We start from the raw sequence: 14,559 nt of genomic DNA on the forward strand, positions 1-14,559 counted from the left end.
AGTTGAGAGAAGGGAGATTGAGGTGGTTTGGTCATGTGAAGCGTAGACATACGGAGGCTCCAGTTAGACAAGTAGAGCACATTAGGCTAGAGGATAGAAAGAAAAAAAGGGGTAGACCTAAATTGACTTGGAGGAGAGTAGTACAGCATGACTTAGAAGCATTACACATTTCTGAGGATTTAACCCAAAATCGTTCAGAGTGGAAAAAGCGAATCCATATAGCCGACCCCAAATTTTTGGGATAAAAGCTTAGTTGAGTTGAGTTGAGTTGAGTTTGACAAAAAAAAAGAAAACAATAATATTTTAATTAATTTTTATATTTTATATTAATAATAGTTTTTAATAAAAATATATTAATATTTTATTATAAAAAATTAAAATTATTTTTTTCAAAAATTAAATTTATTTAAACTTAAACAGAAAATTGTGATTAATTGAGACAAGAACTTAAAACGATAGTGTATTCTATTATTATTTAATTTAAAATAAACTTAATTTGTTATAAAAAATAAGATAATTTTATAAAATTTTATAATTTATCTCGTTAAATTTTTATAAAATATTTTTTTTCTATAAAGTAATTAATTATAAAAATTTTATTAACTTAACAAATAAATAAATTTTTTCACGTAAAAGAATATATATAATATTTGTTAATAATGTTAAAAAATATTATAAATAAAATTAAATAAGATATACTTATTTAGAATTTCACATTTAAAATTTGTTATTTTAATTAAAATTTAAGATGTTACAAAAATATGATAATTTAAAATATTAAAAAAAATTTATTCTTTTCATTAAATCAAAAAAATTTATTTTTTTCGTTAAATCAAAAAATTTTTTGTAACTGACTATTTCGTGAAAAAAAAAATTATTTTACAAAAATTAAAAGAGATGAATTACAAAATTTTGCTAAATTACTTTATTCTCCATGACAAAGTAATTTTAATTTATTTTAAATCAATTAACCATAAAATACATCTAAAAAGAAGTTTATTTAGACATGAGCCTAAAAGTTCAAAAGCAAAATTAATATTGCTCCCAGCAAAAGCGCCATGAGACTGAAAAACAAGTTCAAAATCCCCTCTCTTATTAAGGGGAAGAAGACTCCACAGCAGCAGAGATCTAAGAAATATGATGTATTAGAAGGAAATATAATACCTGGATAGGGACCTGAACGCTTTTAATTGAAATCTAGTTCAAAACTGGAAGATAAGAAAACAAGTATAGTTATGGGATTAATTTCAGAATAGAGAACCAAGCACAGTATATACAGAGAAACATGAATATTAAATTTCCATGCACTGCATGAACAAGATTCTTTAACTGGGGTGTAATTTGATCTGAGTTACTAAAGTTTCTGAGAAAAATTGAAAAATATTAGAAGAAAACTATACAGGTCATATTACATTGAGATTTTTTGGCCGAAAATATCTTTTGATCCTTGAACTTTACACAAAAAATCATTTGGCACATTCACTTTTACTTGTATCTCACTTAGTATCAAAACAATATATATAAAAGTGCAACTATTAAACCCCTGAATTTTATAAAAATATAACAAGAAGTCAAAACGTGTGTAAATCACAGTTGCGCATTCATCAATCGCAGGGGTTAAACAGCTATACTTTTTCATGTGTTATATGAGATACAATGGAGTGCCAAATGACTTTTCAAGTAAATGGCATGGCCAAAAAATGTTTTCGGCCAAAATTTTTACTCTATTTAACACCAACAGAAACCAGGTGACGACGTCTTTTCCAACTACAAACTCACCCCCCTCCTACCTTTATCACCTCTCCATTACAAATTATCAGCAGCTTCTTTATTTCATTTTGTACCACAAAGGCTTCCATGCACCATTTTATTACTTTCCCCGTGTAAAAACATCCAACTGAACTCCCTGCAAAATGCTTCATGCATCATAATTTTGAAAACCGCTTCACCAATGAAATTCTTCCCTCTTCTCTGCAACAAAATTCTTTTCAGCTAAACAAGTTTCGGTTCCAGCGGAGGTTGGGATGGGGGATTCTTAGCATCTTGGATGGCCTTCTGGAGTTCTCCATACATTCTCACGGAACACTCTGCGAAGTTATTCAACTGGCCAAGAAATCCCTCCAAGCTTGATCGAAAATGCTCAAAACCTGAAATACAGTCTTCTGAAGCTTCGTCTCTCAACATATTAATTCCTGAATCACTGCCATTATCAGCCTTCCACGACCCTGGGTTTGCACTCTTCCCTTGGTTCTTTTCTTGGCGGGGCAAAAGGTGAGCAGTTTCTCCTGCCAAACCCTTCGTAGCATCCACAACCTGCTTTGCAGGCAAGGCCTCAACCTTATCCAACCAAGTACCACAGGTGACATATATTGGAGGGCCACTTCTTCTCAAAGTCAATGAAGGGGACTGTTGTTTCCTTTTCTTCTTTGTAGGTTTTTCTGGAAGCAAGACACATTTGAAAAGCCAATCATTTATAGCCTGGAGATAGGACTTCTGAGCACCAATCCACTTAGTAAAACATGATGACAGAGAATTAAGTTCATTTTCTAGAAGGATGACAATTTGCCGATGTGACTCTGACTGTATAGAGATTTTGGCGCTCCCATTGGTGTATGCTATCGAGATAATGTGGAACTGAAGCTTGTGGCATTCAAACATCACCACCCACATCCGGCTTAGCCTGCCATTGGCAGAACCAGTAAGAAGTTAAAAGTTTTCACCAGATGTATTCAAAATTTAAATGCTCCTCAAAATTAAAGAAACAAATGTGAGAGCATAGAAGTTCAAAGCATCTTAGTCATTATAAAGAAGAATGATCATCACAACTGTGGTTAAGAACATAGCATACAGTTAGTGGTAGGCCAAAGCCTGCAAACCATGCAATTGATTACAGGAAAATTAGGTGAGCAAACTCAACACTTTACAAGACTTGACTAAAAACACCAAGCTGGAGAGATCTCATCACACAAACAGTGCTTTGGATACATGCCCAAATGATACAGGAAATACAATTGGTATAATTACTAGCATTGAACAGCAGAGTCAGAAATTAGGATAATTTGCCCACTAAAACCTGAGATAATTTTGCAACTTTTTTGGCATATATGATTTTTTATGGAGGCTATATCCTAATGAGGCTTCTCATGGAAAGCAGGAAAAATCAACAGTCAAGATATCCTTTTCAATCATATGTAAATACAAAACCAAACTGTACTTTTGGTATAGTTTCAGTTCGGCTTCTTCGATGTTTTGATTCTGGTTCGGTTTGATTTTTAGTGCTTCAGTTCCAGTTACGGTTTTGGTCCTGAAACAGGTTTTATACAATTATTGTAATGGAAAGTCATGCTTGGATTATCATTTAAGCTTTAAAATTAGTTGCTAATACACAATATATTATATAATATACATTTCAATTATTTATTAATTATAAGGTCTTTAACTATAAAATACACCTAAGGATCAGAAAACATATTATTTTAAAAACTATAATATAATTTAATGTATTTATAACTAAAATTATTAGAAGATATATATATATAAAAGATTGAAATATATATATATATATATATATATATATATATATATATATATATATATATTTCAATCTTAACTTCATATAAAAATATATAATCATATTAAAAATATATAATATATCTACAAAACCATAGAAAAATATGTATAAAATTTGTTCTTTAATTCGATTTTGATTTGGTATGGCTTCAGTTTGATTCTTAGCGAAGAACCATAACCAAATCAAAACAGTAAAATTAAAATAAGTTCTTATTGATACAGTACAACTCTTCAGTTTAGAACCCCCCAACATGTTCAAGAATGCAAATCGAAAAGGCTCAACTTGAATGAAAAAATTCTTGTCAAAATCTTAGTAGCTCTCCAATTTACAAATTTAGGTGACAAAACCTCAATGGGGCCCAATATTAGCATCCCCTTACCATATCCAAAAACACGCGTGCACACTTGTATTTGGATATGTTAAAGAGTCTTCAAACGAAGTGATAGTCTATGAAATCCAGCTCCACCAAACTCACTACTCCAGGTGTTTGACTTAGATTAAGAAAATCAACTTATAGTGCTCATAAGTTAATTTGGACTTATATGCATTTAAAATTCTAAGTAGTTACGTATTTAATTAAAGTGCTTATAAGTGACTGATAAGCATTTAATGTGTTTGGTAAAAAAAAGAAAAAAAAAAAGCTTATAAGCACATTTATTATTAAAATGACTAAAAAAATATTAAATGAGATTCATGATGAAATTTTAAAAATTAAATAAGGATAAAATAGTATAATACTTGGTCAAACTAACTTATAAGAACATGACTTATAAGCACCAAAATGAAAAGCTGGGTCCCCCAAATTATAAGGTCTATAAGCTCAACTTATAAGCCCAAGAATTAATAAAAATAGGTCAGCCTATATTTAGAACTTATAAGCTAGTTTGACTAGCTTATAAACTAATACAAACACCCTCTAAGAAAAACACAGCTTTGAACATGAAAGAAATACATCATTAATAAATATACTTAATCTTTTTCCTAAATCAGAAATATTAATTCAGTTTACCAGCATTTTAAAATGAATAAAAATTTAGTTAGTGACTTGCACATAGTTTGGACTTTTGGAAGAAACCAATTCCAACGTTCTGATACCAATATTATTTTGTTTTATTTCATTTCACTAAATGGTATTTTTTGGTTGATAAACTGTTAGACAGTTGAACCAATTACACTACCTGATTACATTTTCATACTTAGGCCAGACATCCAAAAAAAATCATGTATAGCAGTATATAGCAGTTATGATATATAATATATTGTTGATTTATTCAACATATGAAATCAAACATAGAAAGTCTCTCAACACTACTGACTTGCATGAAGAGCATCCAGGATTCAAATTCGTTGTTGAACATTGTCATGTGCAAATCATGGTTGCAACTTGAATTAAAGACACATAACGAGGAAGCACATACCCGTCAATTAATTCCTCAAGTTGTGGCTGAAGCTCTTTGTCCCGCAATTCCTCAATCCTCTTTGATATGGAATCAATTCTGTGAATTGCAACTCTGATTCTCGAGTGTAGATCCTTAACAACGGCACGAGTTTTATCAATTTTGCTGCTGTGTTCTCCTTTTGATTCCAGTTGCCTAAGGATCGTGCGCTTTACATCATACTCCCTTCTGACCATCCAACTAGCCTGAAAGAGAAGATATGTAAATATATTTGGAATTGAAGGGAATAGATACATTATATGGAATTCGTTATTCGTCAAACTTTGTAATGATGGTTAGCCATTAAAGCCAACCACTTTTACTAAATGTCATGTGCTTCCAGATATGCTATGTAAAAATGCCATTTAGTGCATCTTGATTGACATACTATCTACAGATTCCAGTCGCAGATGCATAACTGAATGCATAATTAAGCTAATGTTTGCATAATAGCATCCTCCAAAGGGCTTTCTACTTGACAAATTACAACATTTAGGCCCTTAGGGGGAAAATTAATTCAGTGAAAACATACATCAATTATATTGTGATCTTTATAAATTATCCTGGCTTAACTAATGGTAAGGTGAGATAATATAGTCTTATTAAACGACTGTTAAACGTCCAGTATATAATATAAGTAACAAGGAATATGAATAACAGGGAGTAACTATTGATATTGAGTTAATTAAAATAAATACACACACACACACACACACACACACACCCCAACGAGCTTTAGTTCAATGGTATTAAAGTCATATCTAGGGCTGTGAGATCACAACTTCAAGTCCCAACCAAAGCCAAATGAACCCCAAAAAGAGAAAAAAAAAAAAAATATATATATATATATATATATATATATATTCATTCAACCCGAAGTTCACAATTCTTTTAATCAGGATGTTAGCTATTTTGATTCAAGGATTAAGTGTTATTCTCATAATATCATTCTGAGGATAGATTGTCCCCAGACATCGATCCTCACCCCAAAATTATGTTCTCTCCCCCAAATCTGGTGATTTGATACCACCTCAACCACTACCATATACTCATTATATATATATATATTCATTCAACCCGAAGTTCACAATTCTTTTAATCAGGATGTTAGCTATTTTGATTCAAGGATTAAGTGTTATTCTCATAATATCATTCTGATGATAGATTGTCCCCAGACGTCGATCCTCACCCCAAAATTATGTTCTCTCCCCCAAATCTGGTGATTTGATACCACCTCAACCACTACCATATACTGATTATGTCTTCAAATTCTTCTACACCATTACATAACCATGAAATATCAATCAATACCCACTATTATACCATGCCGAAATCAACTTGAATCACTTTCTCCAGCACAGGTCAATATGATGCAGGAGCATCCAAATTAAATTAGGATTTCAGTTTTTTATTGCTTTTCAGTTTACCTTCTTCATTCAGGATTCCTATTTAGTGAAGAATTTACTTAATTAATTAGGAATAATTTTCAGTCTAAGATTAGGATTTGTCCTAACTACCATAAGCAGGACATCGACAGTCAATTTATGCATCATCTTGTATTTTTCAATTCAGAATTTTAATTCTAAGATTTTCTGTAAATCTCTCTCTCTCTCTATCTCTCTCTCTCTCTCTCTCTCTCTCTCTCTCTCTCTTTTCTGATACAGTTTAAAACAGTTGTCACTTTTTTAATATTTTATATGGATATTTTAGTACCTTTATCACCAAATATGACTACCATTTTATTAGTTGATAACTAGCATTTTAGTCAAGGTGAGTGCCACCAGAATTATCCTTCTATATATAGTATAAATATCAACAGCAAAGCAATAATGTGGCAGATTTAATAATTATAATTCCTTGACATTTAGCAATTGTGCAAACAATTTATTGAACAATATGAATAAATGGCATCACAGCATTTCTTTACTTGAAAGTAACTCAAATAAGCCTTAGACCCAATCCTATTGGGCATTACAATATGGTTCTTTTTCTTCAATTCTACTCGGTTTAGGGCTAAATCTACAGCTTAGTCTAGTATTGGTAATTTATTTTGCACTACTTCAGCCTAGTTATCTTATGTCTACCTCTTTTTATCATCTTGTTTTATTAAAATTGATTGTTACTAATTTTCAGTTTTGAGTTCATATGTCATGTGAATAAACCGATAAATAACACATCACACAAACCCTTGAAGGAAAAACTAACCAGTGAAGCAACATGTTAATCAAACCTGCTATATAAATAGAAAAGGAACATAGAGGACAATTTGACCAGCTAAATAGCTAATAACCTAATAGGAGTGGAAGCAAGGAAAATGCAAATAGTTAATATTCCTATTGAAATAATAAAAAGATGCAAGCACAACACAACTAAAGGGTCATTTCAAATCCTTTCCACCTTCTTTTCTCCACTTCTCCTTTCAAATGAAGGGATAAGCAAAACAAGTAAAATACCTTTACTTCATCATAAAGTTTCCTCTCCCAAGCATATAGCCTATCCAACGTCGAAGCATGACTGCCTGAGATCATGCAAAAATTTTCGAAAATGTTACCAGTGAGATCCTCATTGTCATCCTTAGCATTTGATCCGAGAAAATTCCTGGATGAAGATGATCGTGACGACGTTGTCCTATGCCAAGTTAAGTAGTTCACAGAATTTTGAGCAGGCTCTGAGAAAATATTGAAAAGAATTAGCAGAACTGTCATTCCAACAAAATGAAGCATTTTTTTCCAGAAAAAATAAGGGAACAAAATTACTATTAATAGTATGCTAATTAAACAAACTCAGCTTCTCACATATTCATGTCTATAGTCATATTCTGTTTATACTGTTGCCACACTTCACCTCTGGTATGATACTTATAACGTACAGATCCCCAAGTCTTAACAATATATATAGGAAATTTCATTGAACAGTTTAATTAATAAATATGCAGAGTTGGATAGCGATTGCTTCCAACGCTCTGAACTGCAGCCCCTCCCATGTGATTAATATACCCTGCAGAACTATGTGCTTGACTCAACTGGACTTTCTCAATGAAGCCATTAAGTAATAAACAACAATACAAAAGTAAATCACACAAAACACCCCTCTAGTAAGAACAATTACACAAACAACTCTTGAAATGTATTTTATAGTGAATATTAATTAATCCATACAATATTGTAGCAGCAAAACAGCAAATTGCTATTGCTAAAATTATAAAAACATGCATCAAAGGCATAATTTTTACCAAGGAAACAAGTTAAACATGGGAATTCTTTTAGAAAAAGAAGAAGATTTTACTGAATAAGGCAAAGAAAAGTACAAAAAAGTTAAACATCTGAAGAAAGATAAGTAGGAAAAACTTCAAACAAAGAAGTGGATTTTGAATCATTCACAGATATTTCTTTTATCAACATTTGTATTCAGGTATAGTTATTTCCCATGTAAATGAGTATTTTTGAGTTCAACCTAGTGTCACCTAGTTGTGTGAGGAGACATTTAGATAGGTCCATTGTCATAAGAGGAAAAGACGTTTATAGAGGCTACCATTTTTCCCATTTTTATAAGGTTTGGGGTGGGATAATACCTATGTGTTATTGGCCCAAAGATAACAAGTAAATTATGTTCCAGTCGTTGAGGGTTGCCTATAATTATAGAACATGACAATGTTTTCTAAAAATTACAACCCCATCATATCAACAATAAAAATAGTGATAATGATTAAAATGCTCTTATTAGGTTATAAATTTAAGTACAAATGCACGCAGAGAGCCACAGTTTGTCTAGTACTATGACAACAACATAAAAGAATAGCTAACTAAAGACAAATGCAATTTAATTATAGTTTAAAACAATCACTCATATAAATTAAAGAAAACAGTTTCAGTTGTAAAAATAATAGCTAAGACTAATATAATCAGTTTGGGTAAATAATTCAAGAGAAATTTTTTAAAAATTGATGAAAAAAAAATTAAGGAGTTAGAAATTAGAAAAAAATATCTAAATTAAAAAAAAATATATATCTTTATAAATTTTTTATTTAAAAACATAAACTAACCCTTAAGATACAGTATCATAATGTTGCTTGAGGGATATCATTAATTTTTGGCATACAAAACAACATTAACTTGGCCCTAATTGTTATTATTTAACCAAATCATAGGAGGGGGTTGTAATTCAAGAAAATGTCATCCTAATTGGTAATTATGGGCAACCAGCAAGGACTTTGGAAATGTACCCCCAACAAAGAAAAGAAAAGACCATACATATAAATTATCTTAAGCTATTGATCTCTATCTAACACAGTAATTGTAACTACAGATTATGTATTCTATATCATTATAGCTTAGAAAGAATACTTAAATATAATAGTAAAATATACACAAACATGAGAAGAAATATTCTACCAATAAGAACTCCAATATACCTATTTTCATCATAATAAACAAATATTAAAAAAAAATGCTTTGTTGCTCATTAGAGCCCCAAATAACACAACAATGACACTGATAGAAAGAACAAATATCCTAGGCTCATTTCATACTGATTATGGATAAATTGACTAACAGTAGTGAGCCAGTTGGTCGTTGAAATTACATGGCAATTGGTACAGCAGGAAATATATGACATTCAGAATCCAAACAATTTACATTGTTAAAAAAACTATTTCACTATTTCAGTCCAATAAATTATGGACAGTTATATCAGATGGCATTTACTTTTAGGGATTGAAACTAAAAAGATAAGTTAGAGATGCATCACCAAGTCATCCAAACAGTCAAAAGTTCATACTGATTGCATCTTTATAACGTTCTGAAAGCAATGCCTATATAAATCTAACCCCAATATGAGGTCTTACTGTTTTAACATGTAAGAGAAATATATATATAGCACAGAAAATAAGGAGACTTACCTTCTTGAACTTGACTAGGGTCTTCCCCACAAGAGAAACAAGCCTTGAGGAATGTAGATGCCACTGATCCATCTGCAAGAGAAGACATTATGCTGAGTAAATGCAACAACTCGCTCAAATTAGAATAAGGAACCTCTATATATAATTTTCCTATGGCATTTGATGAAATAAAATTTCTTTTTTGATGATATGCCAAAAAGCCAATCTAGTCTGTTGTTTAATATTATGGTTCATAGGAAAAAGCATCAAATATTATTATTCAAAGTGTCAAACAAAGACAATTTTATAAGTAGAGACATGGGTGCAGATCCTAAGAATGATGATAGAATCAAAAAACAAACTTAGCAATTAAAAAAAAAAAAATTCCTCAAACAGTAATTTAACACATAAAGAGAAAAGGGAGGGTGAGAGAGAGACCATACTTTCTTTTGCAGGGACTATTGGACGGAAACGCAACTTATTTGCTTCAAGCATCCTTGGAACTTCTTTCCCAGCCTCAGAAGCTTTTATGAACAGAGAGTCAATATCTTTTATGCTCGTAAAGAAGTCCTTGGGGGAAACCTTATTTTCAGTTCGATCTTCTTTTACAGGTATTTTCTTTGTTTCAGATGAAATAGCCACAGCTGGGGATGGAGTTCTCAGTGGTGACAAATCTGGAGAGTTACTTTTCTCCCCATTTACTAACTCAGTTTCAGAAGTTACACTTCCAGTAGAAGGCATGGCAGATGATGCACTAGATACAACATGATCTTGTACCCTATTAAGATTTTCAAAACTTCGAACTAAAGTATCTACAGGAGGATCATCAAATTCATCTTCTGAATCCTCAGATTCTTCACTTGCATGAAACGAATGTTTCTCTTCTTCATCTTCCAGCTCAGGTATTCCCTCCTCTTCCCTAAGCCGTCTAAAATCATCAACATTCTCCAACCCTGACTTCATTTCTTTTCCTTCTTGAAAAGAAAATTGATGGTCAATTGGATTAAAAAGTCCAAAGTAATCCCATGGTGGATTTCCTGGTGGGACCGAAGAAGCTTCAAATGGTGATGTTTCAGGTTTTTCGGTGGAACGAGGTGTAGTGTTCTGTGGAGTACTGGATGAGGTTACAGTCCCTGTAACAACTACAGGAGGCTTCTCTTCAACTTTTTTGGAAGAAAACCCCCTAAATTTCATATGATTTGCCTGAAACCGACTGGAGCTTGGGGGGGATGGTGATGGAGAAAGGTTTTCAATTGCATCCACAGGGTGTGATAAAGATCGAGAAGAGATTGAGAAATGTGAAAGGGACTTCTCAGTTAAAGCAAGAGGCTCCGGCGTTGCATTTGTGGAAGTGTACAATGAAGATTCAACTGGAGCTTCAGGTTCAAAAAACTTCCTCAGAGCAGTTCCTGTATTTTTCAGCGACTGGACATATGTAACATGAGCAGCTGCTAGTGAGCACCTGCCATCAAGTGCCTGCCTTACAAATTTCTTTCTTTCACGACAAAGCTGCAAAGCCTTATCATCTTCAATTTTTGAACTTGTGACCCCCATTTTCACTAACCTGGATGTTTCAGTATCCCACTAATTGAACAATTAACGCATGGGGTTCTTCCTGAAAAATTAACCAACTTCAGCTAAAATTAAAGAAACTTCTATAAAAAAAATTAAAAAAAAAACTAATATTCATGATTATGAGCTATGATTTTTAACCGTTGGATTCAAAGAACTTGTTTTATCTTAAGATCCATAAACCTAGACTTCTTGGACTAAAGAAATCAGACAACAAATCTCCAGCCTTCTTAATATTTAATTTTAAACCAATAAATGAGAAGTTGCTAAATTCAAAACATATTAATAAAAAGAAAAAGAAAGAAAATAGGGGAATCTCTATGAATATTCATGTGCCTAAGCTCCAAAGTGAAACCACTACCTCTGTATCTCAAAATAGCCTTCAAAGCACATGATCTCCAGATGATCAGTTTCTGTTATATAATAAACTATACAGCCAAACCGCCAAATCCACCAAACACAAAACAAACAACACAACACCCACACCACACCCACCACCCACAACCACCCCCCCCCCCCCGCGCCTTTTCTTTCTTTTTCCACTTGTAAAATTAAAAATAAAATAAAATAAAATAAAAAAGAGCTCATTTGCATATTCAATAGCCCTCTATATCTACAGATAAATTTATTAATTAAAATCAGATAAACTAAAATTTAAAATTAAAAGGAAAAAAAACCATAAACAGAGAGAGATGAGATGAATAGTAGTACAATACCTTAAGATAGAAGAAAACCCAGTAGAGTGAACAACAGTTGCATAGAAACCGATAAAAAAAAATGAAGGCCTTGAACTCAGAAGAACCAATAGAAACCACTAGAAAATGAACAAAAGTACAACAGTAAGAAGAGATAAGACCCAAAAAGAGACAATAACAAAACCAAAAAAAAATCAACAAAACCACCAAAAAGGGAAAAAAAAATCCAAACCCACAAACTAAACCAATAAAAGAAGTTCACCAACTATCAAAAATAAAATTAAAATCAAAGTCATCAATCATCCTATAAACGAATTAAAAATCAGAAAAATACCCAGTCCAATAGAAACCAATTGAAGTAAAGAGGACAACAGAATAGGTGGTGGAAGATTTGGGTCACCTGGGAAATTGAAGAGAAGAATCAAAGGTGATGTGAGCAGGGAGACTTTGTGGAATTCAGGGAAGACTCATATGACTGATATGAGCAGAATCATTCCCTCTTTTTTTCTGGTTTATATAAAGAGAGTGAAAATTAGAGAGAGAGAGAGAGAGAGAGAGCAGAATTCAGGAAAGGATTCGATAGAGAAGAGAATCCGATCAAGAAGATGGGCAGAAGAGAGAGAGAAAGAGAGGGGCTTGTGGGCTGCTTCCATGCAAAAGGCAAACTGGAAACACAGACACAAACAAAACACGCTGTGGGCTGTGGACCCGGCTATTTTTATCACTCCACTCCCTCTATGTCGCGTCTCCCCCACGCGCTGACTCAACTAACAAACTGTATTTCTTTTTTTTTTTTAAATTTCTTTACCCTTTGTTTGGATCCAATTGTTTGAGTAGGAAAAATAAATAGAAAAAAGAAATTAAAAAAAATCTACTTTTCATGCTTGAATAAATTATTATGACAGAAGAAATTTAATCAGGAAAAATTTTATTTATATTTATAAAAAAAATAATTTATATACAAAAAATATTTTTTATTATTTAATTATAATATTAAATTAATAATATATATTTAAATTATGAATGTATAAATATTTTTATAATTAAAGTTTATAAAATAAAAAAGGATTTTTTCTTTTAAATATAAGTTATTTTTCTTAAAAATAATTTAATTTTTTCTTTAATTAAAAAATTATTTCTTATTAACTTATTTTTTTAGATACCCTAAGCATTAAAAAATATAAAAAATATTGTACAGAAAAATATTTTTTATTAAACAAATAAAGCCTAAACATATTAATAATTTTTATTAAAAAAATTAATTTTTCCCTATTTCTATTCAATTTTGAAAAAAAATATTTTGAGTTAAATAAAAATAGTTGAGAAAAACATTCAAAGAAATCAAATTTCATAATATTTTGAATTCTTCACCCTATATATCCTTAAACCTAAATTGTTTCAATTTTAAATAAAATGAAATATAAAATCTCATAATCTATTCCCATTCCCATGCCAAAGTATGTCTTTATATTTTTTTTATTTATAAATTTTAATTTAATGATTTTAGAGTTATATTGTTTGTAAGTTTTTGAATTACAACTCTAATCAAATTAAATAAAAAAAAATTGGTAAAAAGAATTTAAATTTATTTCACTTTTAATGACTTTGACCAGAACATTAATTAGCAGAGTACAATACTTGTCCCTCCTAAATATTTATAACATATATATATTTATCAAATAATAAAGGCTACTGCTACCTCTAAATTACATTTCTTTTTTTTTTTAATGTGTAAGTATAACTTATACCTTATTAATGATGTATTCATTCCACCTCTTCATTCATTTTTTTTTTAAATAATTACATATGCATTATTGCAAAAAATATATATATATAAATTAAACAACAATAATATTTATACAATTAATTAACTATTAGTCAAATTATATGAAAAATATATACATATTTTTAAATTTAAAACTCTTATTCTTATTACTCATTTATTTTTTTATATAAAATTTTAATTAAAATTTAAATTTGAAATCTCATATCTAAAAAAAATTAATATTATTGAATTAAAATTAATTAATTTAATTATAGTATATATTACATAAATTATTATTTTGGATTCTTGACTCTTGAAAATCATTTTTTATATTTATTATTTTATTATTGACTACATCAATATTAGTACTTAGAATGTGTAAATTAAGAGATGGTGAATAAAGAAAGCATCCTAGTCAAGTATTATAATTAATGTATTCTTAAAACTAAAGTATTATATTTAATAAGTAGTTTGGTTGATTAAGAAAATGAATATAGTTAGCTTTAAGATTGTGACAAATTTGTATAAATATTTTACCTAATGGGAATGTGATACCTATATTGGATATTGCTTTAGAAATGAAGTGGAGAAAATAAAATTTAATAAAAAGTATAATTTAACATTATATATAATGATATAAAAAA

The 14,559-nt window shown here is 30.5% G+C and overlaps 1 protein-coding gene across 2 annotated transcripts; it reads right to left on the reverse strand.

The window, feature by feature from the left end:
- Positions 1 to 1,274: 1,274 nt before the first annotated feature.
- LOC110652497 (protein ROLLING AND ERECT LEAF 2) lies at positions 1,275 to 12,811 on the reverse strand. Of its 2 annotated transcripts, none has more exons than XM_058144130.1 (7): positions 12,551 to 12,811; positions 12,172 to 12,269; positions 10,327 to 11,498; positions 9,905 to 9,976; positions 7,461 to 7,675; positions 4,990 to 5,213; positions 1,275 to 2,680 (listed from the first exon to the last, which is right to left on the reverse strand). In XM_058144130.1, the coding sequence occupies exons 3-7, from the start codon at positions 11,435 to 11,437 to the stop codon at positions 1,993 to 1,995; spliced, it is 2,310 nt and encodes a 769-aa protein (XP_058000113.1). In that variant the 5' UTR covers positions 11,438 to 11,498; positions 12,172 to 12,269; positions 12,551 to 12,811; the 3' UTR covers positions 1,275 to 1,992. The 2 variants fall into 2 exon arrangements, with proteins under 2 accessions (XP_058000113.1, XP_058000117.1); XM_058144134.1 differs by having other exon boundaries at positions 12,485 to 12,811.
- Between the last annotated feature and the right edge of the window lie 1,748 nt (positions 12,812 to 14,559).

Source organism: Hevea brasiliensis, chromosome 1 (assembly GCF_030052815.1).
Source record: "Hevea brasiliensis isolate MT/VB/25A 57/8 chromosome 1, ASM3005281v1, whole genome shotgun sequence".
Taxonomy (NCBI): domain Eukaryota; kingdom Viridiplantae; phylum Streptophyta; class Magnoliopsida; order Malpighiales; family Euphorbiaceae; genus Hevea; species Hevea brasiliensis.

Coding starts and splice junctions, on each gene's coding strand:
- LOC110652497 (XM_058144130.1), bottom strand. CDS start 11,437: ATGGGGGTCACAAGTTCAAAAATTGAAGATGATAAGGCTTTGCAGCTT. Junction 9,977..10,326: donor AATAGTCCCTGCAAAAGAAA/GTATGGTCTCTC, acceptor CTTCTCTTGCAG/ATGGATCAGTGGCATCTACA. Junction 2,681..4,989: donor CTTGAGGAATTAATTGACGG/GTATGTGCTTCC, acceptor TGCCAATGGCAG/GCTAAGCCGGATGTGGGTGG.